This window comes from Theropithecus gelada, chromosome 7a (genome assembly GCF_003255815.1).
Source record: "Theropithecus gelada isolate Dixy chromosome 7a, Tgel_1.0, whole genome shotgun sequence".
NCBI classification, from domain to species: domain Eukaryota; kingdom Metazoa; phylum Chordata; class Mammalia; order Primates; family Cercopithecidae; genus Theropithecus; species Theropithecus gelada.
This window is the reverse complement of record NC_037674.1, coordinates 7,946,717-7,964,863: the sequence shown is the minus strand read 5'-3', so window position 1 is coordinate 7,964,863 and position 18,147 is coordinate 7,946,717. Positions and strand designations below refer to the sequence as shown.

The 18,147-nt window shown below is 44.6% G+C and overlaps 1 protein-coding gene across 3 annotated transcripts; it reads right to left on the bottom strand.

The window, feature by feature from the left end:
* Nucleotides 1-641: 641 nt before the first annotated feature.
* GREM1 (gremlin 1, DAN family BMP antagonist) lies at nt 642-17,638 on the bottom strand. Of its 3 annotated transcripts, none has more exons than XM_025390685.1 (3): nt 17,449-17,638; nt 4,484-4,598; nt 642-4,360 (listed from the first exon to the last, which is right to left on the bottom strand). In XM_025390685.1, the coding sequence occupies exons 1-3, from the start codon at nt 17,613-17,615 to the stop codon at nt 4,043-4,045; spliced, it is 600 nt and encodes a 199-aa protein (XP_025246470.1). In that variant the 5' UTR covers nt 17,616-17,638; the 3' UTR covers nt 642-4,042. The 3 variants fall into 3 exon arrangements, with proteins under 3 accessions (XP_025246470.1, XP_025246471.1, XP_025246469.1); XM_025390686.1 differs by having other exon boundaries at nt 4,571-4,598; nt 17,449-17,637; XM_025390684.1 differs by having other exon boundaries at nt 642-4,598; nt 17,449-17,637.
* Between the last annotated feature and the right edge of the window lie 509 nt (nt 17,639-18,147).

Below are 18,147 nucleotides of genomic sequence, written 5' to 3'. Positions count from 1 at the left end.
CGTAACCATCCCACACATAGTTGCTGGGATTTTCATGATCGTCAGAGCACCTATACCTAACAGAAATCTTGTATTATATATCTGAGTAGAAAGGGACCTCAGAAATTGACGAGTTCACAATTGCACACCAAGGGCAGTGACTTACTCTACCTCACATCCCTGTTAAATGATATCTAGCCTGTGGTTTAGTATTTCCAAGGACAGGAGTTCACCATCTTTTAAAGGCACCTCATGGTATTGCCAATCACTCCTATCATCAGGAATTTTTTCCTTCTACTGAGTCCCAAATTTTTCTCCTGTTTTTACCCTGAAACGCCCTGAAATGAAGTTATTATCATTTCTGTGTGATGGCCCTTCCATCTCTGGGCCTCCCTTATAACATTCTATAGCTCTTCTTTCTAGGTGTGCTCTAGGGAAGAGGCTGGTGCTTTCAATTGCAGATCAGCTCTCCCTTGCCACGACCTGAGGTATCCTATGGAAATCAAGCAAGGTCTGAAAGGCCTAGGCAAAAGGAATAAATTCCACTGAAGATCATGGCAATCCAATTCTCTTTTCTACCCCCCTTCCCAGGGTAAGTGCATCCCTGCTCCACCTCTGCCCTAGGAACACTACCAAACACAAACGCACGCTCACACACACAAAAAGAACAGGTTTAATTTATTAGTTGCTCTTTGGCAAAAGCTATATAGAACATTATTGGGGTGAAAATTAAATTCTAGTTACAGATTCATGAAACTTGAAGCCAGATTAGTTTTATGAGACTATCAACTCCCCTTTCATCCTCCTACACAGCAAGGTACCTCAATCATAGTCTATATAATTTTTTACTGTTTTTAAATGATTAAAGCAGACATAATACATAATGCAGTTGATATTAAATATCTTGAGGAATGACAAATCAATAGATCTACTTTCACTCTTAAGCATTAACTGGTCATTTATAAATGTTCTGTTTATCCACTTTTCATTTTAGATTTTCTCCTTAAAAGGACTTTATGTCTGAGCTATTCGCCATTATCTGCTATTTGTTTGTATACATACATCATAAGTCTTCCAAAATAGCATTTAAAGTCTTTCTTAATATTGCTTTAGAAATGTTAACCTTTAAGGAACATTCAATTTAAAAAATAAAGGTTCAGGCACTGACTCGGTAACACACGTTCAGATGGGTCAAGATTTTGTTCCCCCTGACCAGATAAGAGACTCCAACAACATACAATGTGCCAGCTTCTTCTTTGCCCAACTCAGAGAAAGTCATATAAAGGAGAAAAAGAAAACATGCTTGCAATCACAGTGACCAAAGGATTTGAATTAATAATTACATTAAATAACCATAACTTTTCATTTAACTACTCACATTCCACACAGTGGAAATTATCCTCTCCTCCAGATTTTTCACTTACACTCTTAACTTTGAAGAACTACAGTAACAAAAAACAACTTACAGACTTCTAGGATGTGTGTTTTTTTCTTTTAATGCCAAGCACAAAGTGTACATCGTAAAATTCATATCTGGTGTTTGGCATTATTTTAATAGGTACAATCAAGATCGCAAATATCTTGCCATAAAAATATTCTACTATAATAATGAAAAAATATATCATGACATCATCAGTGACTCGAATAAAATATGTCACAGATATGGCATTTTCAATGAAAGCTGGAAGCCACACCACATTTGTACTAGTCTTAATATAGGCACAGTAAGAAGAACAGACATTTCCCTCTTTGGCTAGTGCTGTGCTTTTAGGGTAGTTATGCTGCTGGTTATTCCAGTGAAGTTAGTGTTGAGGAAATTGTCTTTACTTGAGCCAAATCTGCGCTTATATGCAAGACTGTGGTACAAGCTCCTAAAAAAAGATTACTGCTGCCAACTGAAGTCATCTCTGCTAACAAAATTGCATGCTTGTGGCAGAGTTAAAACAACAAGAGAAATTCAGTGTGTGCTGGTTCTGAATGTCATTTTTCCTCTCTGGTGTGGTTTTACATTTTCAGTTTCGTTCCCTTTTCCTCTCGCCCACGCTCAAAATTCTGCCTTGGCATTTGTGTGCTTCATTAAATCCACTCTGTGCTTTATTGTTGGAGAATATGGACAATACAAAGATTTGGGGCAGGGTCATACAGTGTATACAAAACCCACACACTATGTGTTTGGACAAATTCGCCTAGTGTGAGAATCATCAGTAGTGAGTTTAAAAGTTTGAAAATTAGACCCAACATTTTGGGCGTTTAAAATATCTCCCGCCTTGAAATGGCTCCTGTTTAGTTTGTTAGATGGGAGAGCACTGGATCAAAATAAAAACAGCTTCTCGAGTTGCAAGGGTTCTCTGAATGCCAGAGCCTTGATGGGCAACCGAATCTCAAGTCTGCAGTGTTTGTTTTCCATATTACATAGGACTTGGCTAGGAGGCTGAGGAGATACAAAGCAAAAAGAATATTCAGGGAGTTTGTATATAAAACCTCAGGCTTGAAGAAAACAGGTTAACCAAATCCAAAGTGCAATAAGGTTCACCCACCCTGCACTTTGGCCCTTAGATAAATCCTAAGTAGGCATTGCCAGTAGGCCAAGTTTAATCAGAGGACAGTGCCTACCAGTAGATACTGAATAGTTACAATCAGTAGCAGATGAACAGCTAATACACCCGGATGCTATGCTCTCCAAACAGGGTCCGCTCGATCCTCAGTGAGCACATAAAGGGAGGTCATATCCCTTACACCTCTACCAGGTATTAACACCTAACTACTCTCTAGCCAGAAGCAATTCCCTTTATTTCCTCACTCTCCTCCTCTTCTCTCTAGCCCAATCTCCTGACAACGGTTAAAACAAAAAGACCCCAAAAATACCTCTTGCTAAAACAGAGTAGTCCCTAACCTCTCTCATCTTAGGCTACTGTCAGGTACACTCAGCACCGGCAGAATCTTTATCAGTCAGGTTAGTGGCTCTCAGAAGCATTATGGGAAATACTGAACTGGAAATGAGCGGATTTTAACCACGAAAAAGGAAAGCTATTAGGAATTTCAGCCTCTGAGATTTTGTTTACTTCCTAGCCCTATGCAGAGTGTTCTAAACTGCCTCTCTTTTCCATCTGAGGGACATAGCAGAGGGCTTGGTTTGGTTCGGCTAACTTGCTTGGGTCTGAACACAGGAGTGGCCAATGTCTGTTTTCAGTTTGGTGTTAGGTTTGAGCAGATCGCAGCAACGGCCAGAGTTCATCACTTTCTGGCAATCTCATTTCTCCTGTGTTCACTTGGGTTCTGTTAAATACTAGGAAAAGACTTTCTCAGAAGCATGGGCCTCACTGTGTTCTGGTATTGGCCTTTCAAGTTTCTGCAATGTCCGTACTGACTTTTGCTGGGCCTGATTTGGCCTCACCCTCCATCCTCCCTTTCTCACTCCACTATCCTGCTTGTCCTTGCCCACACCGGCCTCTCCCAGAGTCTGGAGGGTCTTCACAAAATGAAAAACACTTGCATCATGGTTAAGTGAATTAATTTAGAAACCTTGGCAAACAAGAGATTAGACTGACATAGTCACTGACAACTTAAGAAAGGATGGACCGTGGGGAGGAGGAGGAGAGAAGGATGCAAGCACAGGTTAGAAAGGACTTTTCCATATTGAATGCAGCACTAAAACAGGTCTCTTGCCCTCAGAGGAGCCTCTTCCACGAACCTTCATACCGAACGCAGATTCCGGTTCCCAGGAGGGCACAAAAACACAAAGGCAGAACCAGACCATGGCCCCGCCCCTTTAGATGTGAGCTGGGGTGATGCGGGTTTCTGGTACATCCCCATTAAAGCAGATATGTTTACAAAATAGGAAGTGCTCTCTAGCCGAGACTGTGTTTCCTCTGGTGTCTAAAAACACCCACAGGCACCCGTCCACACTCACGCACACAAACTACGCACAAGCAGGCTCCTGCCAGGAGGCAGCTGGGGGTTCTTCTGGCCTCTAGGTTTAAGCCAAATAAGAATCTGATTGTTTTAGGTCTGGGACTTCCTGGGGTTGCATTCCTAGGACAGGCTGGGTGCACCTGGATTTGACTTAATCCAAATCGATGGATATGCAACGACACTGCTTCACACGTGTGACTCTCTTCTTCTTGGTAGGTGGCTGTAGTTCAGGGCAGTTGAGTGTGACCATCATGGTAGTGAATTTCTTGGGCTTGCAGAAGGAGCAGGACTGAAAGGAACCTTCCTCCTTCCGGATGTGCCTGGGGATGTAGAAGGAGTTGCACTGGCCGTAACAGAAGCGGTTGATGATGGTACGGCTGTTGCAGCCTTCCTCGTGGATGGTCTGCTTAAGCGGCTGGGTTTTGCACCAGTCTCGCTTCAGGTATTTGCGCTCGGTCACATGCAGGGCCTCTTGGCTGGACTCCAGCACCTCCTCCCCCGGCATGGCAGTGCCCCGCCCTTGGCCCCGCCCCCGGTTCCTGGAGCCAGGCTGCTGGGGCGACTGAGTCTGCTCTGAGTCATTGTGCTGAGCCTTGTCTGGCGGGGGGATGGCACCTTGGGACCCTTTCTTTTTCCCTTCAGCAGCCGGCAGCAGGGTCCCCAAGAGGAGAAGCAGGGCTCCCACCGTGTAGGCTGTGCGGCTCATACTAAAGGAAGCAAGCACAGAGAGGGGGAGACACAAAACATGGCAAAGTTAATTTAAAAATTAATAGTAGCACCTAGCATTTAAATGCACTCGTTAAACACTTATGTAAAACATTCCATTTACTTCTCACAGTACCTGTATGAATTAGGTACTATTATCTCCACGACCCAGCCATCAATCCATGGAGTAACTCCCCCGGAGTCCCACAGTGACTAAGTCAAGTTTTAAACTCAGCCCCCTAGGGCCAGCTCTTCTCTGCACCTATTCTCACAAGAACTTCTTCCTGGCCTCTGGCACCAACCACATTTGACTTTGTATTGCGTTCACTTAACCATATTCATTCTTGTATTTGATAATATTTAGTAAGCTCCTATTGTGTTAATGCCACATGACCTTTGCATCTTTTGAGGGGAACTCATTTTCTATTTTGTTTTACAGCAGGATGAATTAACCTCTCTGCCCAGAGGACTTCATTCCTCCAGAAATGTCCCAGTCTTTTCTCCCCAGCTAGCCTGAGGCTTCCTGAGCTGTGAATGCTTCTGAGACTTTGCATTTTTATCCTATGTGGAAGGAGAGATTCATGGAGACCGGAAAGCATTTGACAGAGGGAAAACAACAAAACAGGAAAGGTCGGGATCCTGGTGCAGTAACTTGCTATCTGATCTTAAGGATGTCACTTTATCTCTCAATAAATGACTCCATTTAAGCAAAGATACCAATACTTTGTCTCCCCAGGTAAGTTGTTCAGATCCAACTCTGTCAACGTGAGAGCAATTGGAGAACTAACCAAAAGTGTGGCACTACTGCACATAGAATGAAAGACAGAAGCACGTAGGTGACGTGACTCATGAAGCTGCTCCACCTCTCACTTATTCTCATCTTGAAACTGGGCACAGATACTCAATCTATCATTCTTTGTACCACGATATACATTATTCTACCTTTTAAATGGTGAAACATGGCTGGGCACGGTGGGTCACGCCTGTAATCCCAGCACTTTGGGAGGCCGAGGTGGGCGGATCACGAGGTCAGGAGATAGAGACCATCCTGGTTAACATGGTGAAAACCCATCTCCACTAAAAATACAAAAGCTAGCTGGGCGTGGTGGCGGGCGCCTGTAGTCCCAGCTGCTGGGGAGGCTGAGGCAGGAGAATGGCGTGAACCCGGGAGGCAGAGGTTGCAGTGAGCCGAGATCGTGCCACTGCACTCCAGCCTGGGCGACAGAGCAAGATTCTGTCTCAAAAAAAAAAAAAAAAAAAATAGTGAAATATGTCACTCATATGTGTCTGTGTATATATAATTTAAAGGGTAGAAAAATGGGCATGGTAGAACAAGTATGTGCAAATATTTACATTAATAAATGGCATGGGTATGTTGAATAAATTAGTAGCAATGAATTACTGTGGATAGGTCTGAAGCTAGATATGGGTCCGCAAGGGCAGTGACATGTGAACAATGACAAAAAATAACAAGGAGGTGAGGTGAGGGAAAATCAACAAAAAATCGGAAGCCATAGACAGAGAGAGAAAAAAATGAATGAAGTGAAGAATGCAATTCAGAGAAAGGGGAACTCTTCTACAAGTTGAGTGTTCAGAGGAGGTAGTAAAGGCAGACAGAAAGGGAGAACGAAGACAGAAAGGAGTGGGGTGGAGAAGGAGCAGCATAATTTTAAAAAGGAGAGTGCAAGAGAGAAGCCTCAGACTCAAAAGATTTTCCTCCTGGGACAGTGCTTCTTAGACTTGAAAATGCAGACAATTATCTGGGGATATTGCTACGATGCAGGTCTGCCTTTTTATTAAGCTTTGAGTAGCAAAGCCTATAAGCACTTGCTGCCATGGGGCACAGAAAGAATTATTAAAATGTGGAAGGATTTTCTTTTCAATGGATGCAGTTTCAAATTCACAGCCTCCCTCCTGTGGCCATCACAACAATCGGACCTGAATCCTGAAGGTTCTCCTGTCCCACTCCTGTGGTTTTCTGAACCTAAGAATATAGCTGTGTAGCACCCATTTTCCTTCTCTCTTTGGAATACCAGTATTACACATAATAACCACTACGTGCAATTTAACAGTAACCTTATTATTTCTCCCGCCAAAACTGGACAAGTTGGTATTATTAGTCAGAGCAATTACCTTGCACAAAGGCAGTGTAGGATCTAGATTTCTAATGAACAGCACATGGTAAGTAAACACCATTCAACCCTAGGATAATGTCAAATTAAAATAAATATTGAATTTAAGATATCTTTATATGACACCATCTTTCCAACATTAACCTAGTACTTTTAGACCAGTTCAAGTTTGGAGCTGATAATGTGACATTCAGCTTTTGCTCCAACTGTAGGTTTCCCAGCTTTGGTCAGTTTATGTTACAACATCCCTGCTCTTTATACAGAGTTTTTGTTTTACCCTAACCACAAAAAAATTGATTTACTTTGTAGTTTTTTTAAAAAAAGCACTTATACCATACATGCTGTTTGTCTTACTGTAGCCTTGTAGTATAGTTTGAAGTCAGGTAGCATGATGCTTCCAGGTTTGTTCTTTTTGCTTAGGATTGTCTTGGCTATACGGCCTCTTTTTTTGGTTCCATATGAACTTTAAAGTAGTTTTTTCTAATTCTGTGAAGGAAGTCAATGGTAGCTAGATGGGGATAGCACTGAATCTATAAATTACTTTGGGCAGTATGGCCATTTTCATAATATTGATTCTTACTGTCCATGAGCATGGAATGTTTTTCCATTTGTTTGTGTCTCTCTTACTACCTTGAGCAGTGGTTTGTAGTTCTCCTGGAAGAGGTCCTTCCTTCACATCCCTTGTAAGTTGGATTCCTACGTATTTTATTCTCTTTGTAGCACTTGTGAATGGGAGTTCACTCGTGATTTGGCTGTTTGTCTATTATTGGTGTATAGGAATGCTTGTGATTTTTGCATATTGATTTTGTATCCTGAGACTTTGCTGAAATTGCTTATTAGCTTAAGGAGATTTTGGGCTGAGATGATGGGGTTTTCTAAATATACAATCATGTCATCTGCAAACAGAGACAATTTGACTTCCTCTCTTCCTATTTGAATACCCTTTATTTCTTTATCTTGCCTGACTGCCCTGACTAGAACTTCCAGTACTATGTTGAATAGGAGTGGTGAGAGAGGGCATTCTTGTCTTGTGCTGGTTTTCAAAGGGAATGCTTCCAGCTTTTGAGCATTTGGTATGATATTGGCTGTGGGTTTGTCATAAATAACTCTTATTATGTTGAGATACGTTTCACCAATACCTAGTTTATTGAGAGTTTTTAGCATGAAGGGGTGTTGAATTTTATCAAAGGCCTTTTCTGTATCTATTGAGATAGTCATGTGGTTTTTGTCATTGGTTCTGTTTATGTAATTGATTACATTTATTGATTTGCGTATATTGAACCAGCCTTGCATCCCAGGGATGAAGCCAATTTGATCGTGGTGGATAAGCTTTTTGATGTGCTGCTGGATTCATTTGCCAGTATTTTATTGAGGATTTTCGCATCGATGTTCGTCAGGGATATTAGCCTGAATTTCCTTTTTTTTGTTGTGTCTCTACTGGGTTTCGGTATCAGGATGATGCTGGCCTCATAAAATGAGTTAGGGAGGAGTCCCTCGTTTTCTATTGATTGGAATAGTTTCAGAAGGAATGGTACCAGCTCCTCTTTGTGCCTCTGGTATAATTTGGCTGTGAATCCATCTGGTCCTCGGCTTTTTTTTGGTTGGTAGGCTACTAATTACTGCCTCAATTTCAGAACTTGTTATTGGTCTATTCAGGGATTCGACTTCTTCCTGGTTTAGTCTTGGGAGGGTGTATGTGTTCAGGAATGTATTCGTTTCTTCTCGATTTTCTAGTTTATTTGTGTAGAGGTGTTTATAGCATTCTCTGATGGTAGTTTGTATTTTTGTGGAATCAGTGGTGATATCCCCTTGATCATTTTTTGTTGTGTCTATTTGATTCTTCTCTCTTTTCTTCTTTATTAGTTTGGCTAGTGGTCTATCTATTTTGTTAATCTTTAAAAAAAAAAACAGCTCCTGGATTCACTGATTTTTCAAAGGGTTTTTCGTGTCTCTCTCTGCTTCAGTTCTGCTCTGATCTTAGTTATTTCTTGTCTTCTGCTAGCTTTTGAATTTGTTTGCTCGTTTCTCTAGTTCTTTTAATTGTGATGTTAGGGTGTCGATTTTAGATCTTTCTCGCTTTCTCCTGTGGGTATTTAGTGCTATAAATTTCCCTCTAAACACTGCTTTAGCTGTGTCCCAGAGATTCTGGTACATTGTGTCTTTGTTCTCATTGGTTTCAAAGAACTTATTTATTTCTGCCTTAATTTTGTTATTTACCCAGTAGTCATTCAGGAGTAGGTTGTTCAGTTTCCATGTAGTTGTGTGGTTTTTGGTAAGTTTCTTAATCCTTAGTTCTAATTTGATTGCATTGTGGTCTGAGAGACTGTTAGGATTTCTGTTCTTTTGAATTTGCTGAGGAGTGTTTTACTTCTAATTACGTGGTCAATTTTAGAATAAGTGCAATGTGGTGCTGAGAAGAACGTATGTCCTGTTGATTTGGGGTGGAGGGTTCTACAGATGTCTATGAGAAAACTACTTTAAATTTCATATAGAACCAGAAAAGAGGCCGCATTGCCAAGACAATCCTAAGCAAAAAGAACAAAGTTGGAGGCATCACGCTACCTGACTTCAAACTGTACTATAAGGCTACAGTAACCAAAACAGCATGGTACTGGTACCAAAGCAGATATGTAGACCAATGGAACAGAACAAAGGCCTCAGAAATAACACCACACATCTACAGCCATCTAATCTTTAACAAACCTGACAAAAACAAGCAATGGGGAAAGGATTCCCTGTTTAATAAATGGTGTTGGGAAAACTGGCTAGCCATATGCAGAAAACTGAAACTGGACCCTTTCCTTGCACCTTATACAAAAATTAATTCAAGATGGATTAAAAACTTAAATGTAAGACCTAAAACCATAAAAATCTTAGAAGGAAACCTGGGCAATACCATTCAGGACACAGGCATGGGCAAAGACTTCATGACTAAAACACCAAAAGCAATGGCAACAAAAGCCAAAATTAACAAATGCGATCTAATTAAACTAAAGAGCTTCTGCATGGTGAAAGAAACAACCATCAGAGTGAACAGGCAGCCTAAAGAATGGGAGAAAATTCTTGCAATCTATCCATCTGGCCAAGGGCTAATATCCAGAATCTACCAGGAACTCAAACAAATTTACAAGGAAAAAACAACCCCATCAAAAAGTGGGCAAATGATATGAACAGACACTTCTCAAAAGAAGACATTTATGTGGCCAGCAAACATATAAAAAAAAGATCATCACTGATCATTAGAGAAATGCAAATCACAACCACAATGAGATACCATTTCACACCAGTTAGAATGGCAATCATTAAAAAGTCAGGAAACAACAGGTGTTGGAGAGGATGTGGAGAAACAGGAACACTTTTACACTGTTGATGGGAGTGTAAATTAGTTCAACCATTGTGGAAGACAGTGTGGCAATTCCTCAAGGATCTAGAACCAGAAATACCATTTGACCCAGCAATCCTATCACCAGGTATAGACCTGAAGGATTATGAATCATTCTACTATAAAGACACATGCACACATATGTTTATTGCAGTACTATTCACAATAGCAAAGAGTTGGAGCCAACCCAAGTGCCCATCAATGATAGACTGGATTAAGAAAATGTGGCACGTATACACCATGGAATACTCTGCAGCCATAAAAAAGGATGAGTTCATGTCCTTTGCAGGGACATGGATGAACAAGCAAACTAACATTCTCAGCAAACTAACACAGGAACAGAAAACCAAACACCACATGTTCTCACTCATAAGTGGAAGTTGAACAACGAGAACACATGCACATGGAGGGGAACATCACACACTGGGGCCTGTTGGGGGGTGGGGGGCTAGGGGAGGGGTAGCATTAGGAGAAATACCTAATGTAGATGATGGGTTGATGGGTGCAGCAAACCACCATGTCACGTGTTTACCTATGTAACAAACCTGCACATTCTGCACATGTATCCCGGAACTTAAAGTATAATAAAAAGAAAAAGAAAAAAAAGCATTTATGAGAAAAGCCCAGTTATAATACGGGACTGAATTTTTCCAGAGACCAGGTTAAGACAGTGTGGCAACTCCTCAAGGAGCCATTCTCCTGGTCTCAAAATATATTGTGAATTTGAGAAGGTTTTACGAATTTCTGGTACTTATTCAATTGGGACAAAGATCTAAAATAAAATATAATGCAATTCACTTACTCCCCATTTCAGAGGAGGAGTACACGAGATGGCCCCAGGCCTATTCCCCAAATCTTCCTCCATACCTCCTGAAAATGGCCTCCAGACAAATTCACCCCTCCCCTCCTAACCAAGACCCTCTGAGTTTGTCATCACAGAGGCCAATCTGAGACTAACTGGGAATATATGCTGACGGCATAGGACAGGTTTACCTCATAAGGCCCCTTCCACAAACATCTATCCGAAAAATGCAATTTTATTTCTCTGAACCAACTTAAGGCTTTCTTTATACTTAACTTTTCCTTCTTGGCATTTTCACATGTGTTATTGAGTAAATATCTAGGATGAGAGTTGATAAGGGCTTATTCATCACCTTACCCTCAGTGCCTGACATAAGGCAGGTGCTTGTAGAAATTTGGTAAATGCATGATTGTTATGAACCTCATTGATTTACAGAGTTACCATCCTTTGCATTTTAAAATGCCTTCACCAGTGCCCATGAGCAGAAGAGCCAACCGCAGTCCTTTGGATGTCTGACTCTCAGTGTGGCAAATTCCTTCCATCCCAGAGAGCTTCCTAAGACTTGTCTTTCTTTTTCTAGGAAAATTCCAAATGTCCCTGACTTTTCACCTGTTCTCGTATGGAATGCTATGGGTTTCATTTTCTAATTGAAGCCATTGAAATTAATACTATGGCAGAAGCCAACAGCAGAGCTATAAATTCAAAATTAGTCAACTGTGGTTTTCAATTTTAATTTAGACAGACTTTCTGTTTCTATGGGAGGGTGCCTATCTTCTAAGCCAAAGGGTCTACAGTGACAGACAGGCTTTTTTTTTTTCTTAAAAGTACATTTTTCTCAAAATAAGATTTATTAGCTATGGAAAGTGAAATGCTTTTTTGTTTTTTAAAAGCCTATTCTTCAAAAATCTTTAGTACTAATTGTAAGATGTCTGAGTTGTCAACCTTTGTTTATTCAGAGAGAAGTAAACACCAACTTCAAGAATGTCACAATCAAGATCTCAGCTTCTCACAGAACAGCAATGCTCTGAGGCACACTAGCTGCCCCACATGAGTGACAGTAAGCAGGGTAAGAACTATACTTCATAGTGGAACCAGGGCTCTCCCACATCCTTGTCAATCACCCAAGCTCTCCCCACCCCCGGACTGCTCTTGATTCTTCAGTGAAGGAAATAGGAATGATACGCACTTGAAATCCCAATTGTATTGTCACCAAATAATGTGCACTTTGTAAATATCAGAGATGGAGAGGAAATGCAGAAGATGTACATTTCTTGAAGACAATTCTTTTCCATAGCAACATGTAGAAGGGTGTCCCATAGTAAAAATTCAATCCATAGCTCATCCAGACAGGTTCCTATGACATCATCCATGCCCTGTCATTAGCTGCAAACGCTTTATGGTAATTTCTACCACTTATGAAATGGCCTATTCACATCATTAAATTAAATTAAGCTGCATCTCATAGGCTCAGTGTGCATCAAGATACCTAACATCTCTGCTGATTCTTTTTTGCAGACAGTATATCTTCGTTTCAAACTCAGCCTCGGTTTCGCATCAATGCAAAAAAATGTGATGTTATTCTCATCATGAGTTTTCTTTGCAACTGTCCTCCACCAGCAAGTCTCACCCCCTCTCCCCTTTTTATTATCTTTGCCTCTATCCTCTCTTTCATTCCACTTGTCCCAGAGGACACATACTCTCAAAGCAGGTCCTCTCTATAGCATGCCTTCCTTTCAGTTTCCCTTAGGGATGAAGAGTAAACATCTACAAGCAAGATAAGCCATATTAACCACCTCTATCATGTGCAGGTCATGGCAATGTATTCCAATTTTCACAAAGCCTCTAGGAACACAATATTCTAATTCTGAGGACTGGGAAATAAAAATGGTATATGTATGACCTGTTTCCAGTGTTCATGATGTCTTTGGGACAGTTGAAGCCAGCTCCTTCCATCACTCTTCTTGCTGTATTTCTCATTTTAGCTAAGCAACCTGCTCATAATCAGTGAAAGGGAGTTTTGAGTAGGAATTACAGTTAAAGCCAAATGTCTGTGCATAGACTTCTGGTCAGTTCCTCCTGATGAATCAAGCTTTAGAAAGACATTCAATAGGCATGACATCAAATTATTCTCCCAGCATAAGAAATAGTGGAAGTGGCCGGGCGCGGTGGCTCACGCCTGTAATCCCAGCACTTTGGGCGGCCGAGGTGGGCGGATCACGAGGTCAGGAGATCGAGACCATCCTGGCTAACACAGTGAAACCCCGTCTCTACTAAAAACGCAAAAATTAGCCGGGTGCGGTGGCGGGCGCCTGTATCCCAGCTACTCGGGAGGCTGAGGCAGGAGAATGGTGTGAACCCGGGAGCCGGAGCTTGCAGTGAGCCGAGATCGCGCCACTGCACTCCAGCCTGAGCGACTGAGCGAGACTCCGTCTCAAAAAAAAAAAAAAAAAAAAAGGAATAGTGGAAGTGACTACAAATGCTCTAAGTGGAGGCCAGGTTTTAGAAAGATCTATTCCTTTTTCTTAGGTCTAAATCTTTGGGAAAAGTATAGCTTATTTTTAATTTGATCTTTAATTTTTAAAAAGATAGTTGTGTTGATTTTCTTTTTCAGACAAGCTGCACCAAGGAGATAAGAAAAGTCCCTTGTTGGCACACAGGTAGAGGATGAAGTCTCATCCCCTTTGTGTTGTAAGAACCCTGAACAGCCTCTCTAGTCTGAAGACCAGGTTGGCTAAATCAGGCTAGGGCCCAACATTGCATAGGACAGGGAGGAGACCACCTGGTTGTGAAATATCTCAGGAGCTCTATGTTTGTCAAAGATTTTCTTAGGAAAGTTAATGACTATATACAATTCTTGAGATCAACAACAAATGAGTTAGAAAGTAATAAATATTAAACGTTCACTGAGCAGCACTGCTGAGAGACGGCCAAGTTACGGGTGTTATTCTGTAGTGAAAGATGTGTTAGTCACTGCGTAACGTGGGATTCAGGATTTTTTTTTTTTTTTTTTTTTTTTTTTTTTGAGATGTCACCCAGGCTGGAGTGCAGTGGTGTGATCTCGGCTCACTGCAAACTCCACCTCCCAGGCTCAAGTGATTCTCCTGCCTCAGCCTCCCGAGTAGCTGAGATAACAAGCGCCTGCCACCACACCCAGCTAATTTTTGTATTTTTAGTAGAGACGGGGTTTCACTGTGTTGGCCAGGCTGGTCTCGAACTCCTGACCTCATGATCCGCCTGCCTCAGTCTCCAAAAGTGCTGGGATTATAAGCATGAGCCACCTCGCTCAGCCAGGATTCAGGATTTAATTTCAGAACTACCCTGTGATATACCTTGGTTCTGTATAACATTACTACTTTTCCTAACACCATTACTAATAAGTTACCTCTTATTTTGAAGCCCTTACTGTGCCAGGCATTATGTTGAATTCTGACCCAATTTTATCATTTATTTTTCATAACAAAATATGAGGTAGATAATATTATCTTCCTTTTACCAATCAGGGAATCTACACTCAGAAAAGTTAGAAATTTGTCCAAGGTCACAAAGCTCATAAGTGGGAGAGCCAGCGTTTTTTTTGTTTTGTTTTTTGCTTTTTGTGGAGTTTTTTTTTTTGATGGCGTTTTCACTCTTTTCACCCAGGCTGGACTGCAATGTCACTATCTGGGCTCACCACAACCTCCGCCTCCCAGGTTCAGGCAATTCTCCTGCCTCAGCCTCCCAAGTAGCTGGGATTACAGGCATGCGCCACCATGCCTGGCTAATTTTGTATTTTTAGTAGAGACGGAGTTTTTCCATGTTGGTCAGGCTGGTCTTGAACTCCCAACCCCAGGTGATCCGCCCGCTTCGGCCTCCCAAAGTGCTGGATTACAAGCATGAGCCACTGCTCCTGGCCGAGCCAGCCCAATTTGGGCTAGTTCTATCTAGCCCAAATACAGGTCCTTAACCACTGTCCTAATGACACCCAGTGCTGTCCTTAACAGTGGGTCAATGGATATTTTTCTAATGCAATACAATTTGAAGAGTGCTACAAATAAAATAATTATCTGTTTTGTATCTTCATGTTCACATGTGAATAAAAAGATTTCTCTTGTCCCAGGACTTCCTGTTGTACTTTGAATTTCTAAGAGCATATGTTAAAACTAAAGAAAATTCCTGCAGGTAGATGTAAGACACGGGCTGGTAGCACTTGCCTGATAGTTGCCTTTTGGTTAGAGGCTGCAGTCACCTCCCCTAACCACTGTCCCCCACCTGCCTTTCCTCTACATACAAGGTTTAGATTTCCTGGCTGTCCTTTACTGTGGAACATGCTCCAACAACAGTTCTTGGGGGAGGTGTCTGTGGCATGAAATTTCTTTGCATTTTATCACTTTTAATACCTGACCATTAAGACTGAAGGCATCTTCGACTTAGTTTCAAAGACAGGGTAGGCAGCCCTCATTCAGAGATGTGGGGACATAATAGGTTTTTATTCTTCCCTGTGTAACTACTCACATAAAGACCACATTAGCCAACCTGGATTTCCTACAGAGCGCGGGTTACCAAAACATTTCACTAAAAATGAACTTTTAAGAAAATAGGAAACCTGTGAAATTACAAAGTTTACAAAAGACTCTAATTCCTACAATGACCTGGAGGTTAAACACACACACACACACACAGAGTCACTACCCTGCTAAAAAATCCCTTAAATAGTTAATATTAACATTTTGACAGTGCCATTTATCCAGAGATAGTAATCAAATCACCTACTGTTGTAGACTTGGCTTGGGGGGCAGTAAGAATCTATAGTTTTCTTAAGATCTTTCCCTCCTTGCTTTGAAAAGTACATCCCCCCTCAAGACTCTCATGCTCCCCCTCCTTCCAAAAAAAAGATAAAAGGGGAGGGGGAAGCCCTAGGGATGAAAGAGGACTCCTCACCCGAGAATGGGGTTATCTTAACCTCTTCTACGCTATTTATTTAACTTGTGTGTACAGCCAGAAGGAAGCCACTACTCTGGGGTCCCTGGGACAGCTTAAAACCCTAGTGACCCACTTAACACAATAGATTGTTTTAATCAGTTCGTGTCCTGGCACCATCTCGAAGGGGAACATAAACAGACGCGCACACCGCTCAGATTCGCTCTTTCCAGCAGGAGATCCAATTACCTATCGGTGGTCACCTCTCTGCCCTCGGACCCTTTAAGAGGAGATTTTAACCCCTAAAGCTGAGGCTATATTTCTGTCTATAAGAGCCGGGATTCGGAGTCGGTCGAGGAGCGCATTAGGGACAGTTCCGGGCGCGCGGGAATTTCTTCACAGCAGAGGCTGGTCACCTGCCGTCCGTCCCTCCTCGCCTGGCCCGGGGACCGTCGCCAGAGCCTGGCGCAGGCAAATAAATACCAAGCTGGGGCGCCCCCAAGGAGGAGCTGCGATCTGAAGGCAATGCCAAGCGACAGCGGTGGCGCGTCTGTTCTTCCGGAACCTGTAGTCTACAAATAACTCCGGCCAGCAAGGAGGTGACAGCCCCGATGTACCTCCCACTCCCCTACTCTGGCCTTGCTCCGCAGGCTGTGGAGGGGCCAGCGGGGCGAGCTGGGCAGCAAGAGAGAACGAAAGACGCCCAGCTCGCTGCAGCCGCCAACCCGCCTCAGCCGCCAGTCCCCAGTCCTCAGGAGCTAGTGAGGCGCAGCGAGGCGAGGCCGGGGCCTCTAGAACACAGTTTAAGGGGTGCGCGCGGAAGTGGAAACCAGCCGGTGGCCGCTGCCCGGCGCCAGAACGTCTACCATTCAGTCCGGGCGTGTGCGGGGCCGGGAAGAGGCTGGAGTAGAGAAGCGAGCGCCCGCTAGTGCGTGGCCGGTCCGCGAGCGCGTGTGATGTGCGCCTTGTGAGCACTGCGGGTTCCCTGGACCCCGCGGCCAGGGCCGCGCCCCGCACCCCAGCTGTCGGGTTACCCACAGTTCGGTTTTCCGCTGTGGCTGAACACAGCGGCTCTGCTCTTGCCAGTCTCCATCTCACCTCGGGGATGGGCAAATGCACACATCATGGATTCTCCGGATGCTCCAGCCCGCGGACTCCAATGGGAGCCCCAAGACGCCCCCAGACCCAGCGCGGCGCCTCAAGCACAGGGGACCCTCTGAAGGCAACTGGCCGCGCCGTCAGCGGCCGACTCGCAGGTCCCGATGCTCCTGCGCTCTGGAGGCCCGGACTCCGCGCCCTCGCTAAGCCGGCGCGTCTGCCCCGCGCTGCTACCACGAGCACCAGGAGCGTGTTCGGGGCCCTCCGGGAAGTGGAAACGGGATGTGGGGTCATCCTGCCCGCTCCTGATAACCTTTTTTCCTACGTTTCCCTGCAGACCCAGAGCAGCGAGGTCACGGTGTCCTCGACCTCAGCAGGAAGGACCCCGCGATGGTTCCTCACGATTCGCCCCCGCAAACAGCGCACCCGGGCCTGAGCTCACGGAAGCCTGCAGCGCGTGGAAGTGAGCGGGTCCTGCGGTTCGTGTGCGGCCCTCTTCTCCCGAGCCCACTCACACCCCTGCCCGGTGCGTCCGCGCTCACCTGTCAATGCGGCGGGTCCTCGGGGCCTGCGCTTTCGACGCGTGGCGCTGAGTGCGGCCGCGGCCAGAGCCGCCGGGGCTCGGCGCGGGGTCAGCGGGACCGAGAGTGACGCGGCGGCCGTGCACTGGGTCGCCCGGTCCGCGGAGGGCGCACCGAGTGCCAGGCATCGCGCCGTCTCCCGTTTAAATGCCGGCGGCAGCGCGCGGCGCCCGGGGCCGCGCCTCTCCATTGGCCAGGCGCCGCCGCCGCCGCCAGACCCGCTATCCGCCCCCTTTCCCGGTACTGCCCCCGCCCCCCGCACCCCTCCTGCTTCCCCGCGGGGTCCCCTCTCCGCCCGCCTCGCCTCTTTGTCTGCTCCCCCCGCCCGGGCCGGCTGGGAGAGGTCACCCCAGGGAACCGCGCCTGGAATGCACAGCAAATCACATTTTCCGCTCCCGTTGGAGAGGGAAGAGCGGGAGGAAATCCCCCCGGCTCCCGGCCCCTCGTTCCTTCGCTGCCCCAGGTCTGGGCTTTCCCTGTCGGCCGCCCGGCATCGCCTGCGCTGGTCCCGCGCTCAGTAGCGGAGACTGCACCGGGAAGAGGAAGATCTCCGTGGGATCGTGCTGGATTCGGCCATTCTTCCCCTCTGGAGGGAACGGGACTGCGGGATGCTCTGGTCGAGCGACCGTCGTGGCTCCCGCGTGGCCCCGCCCGAGGCCC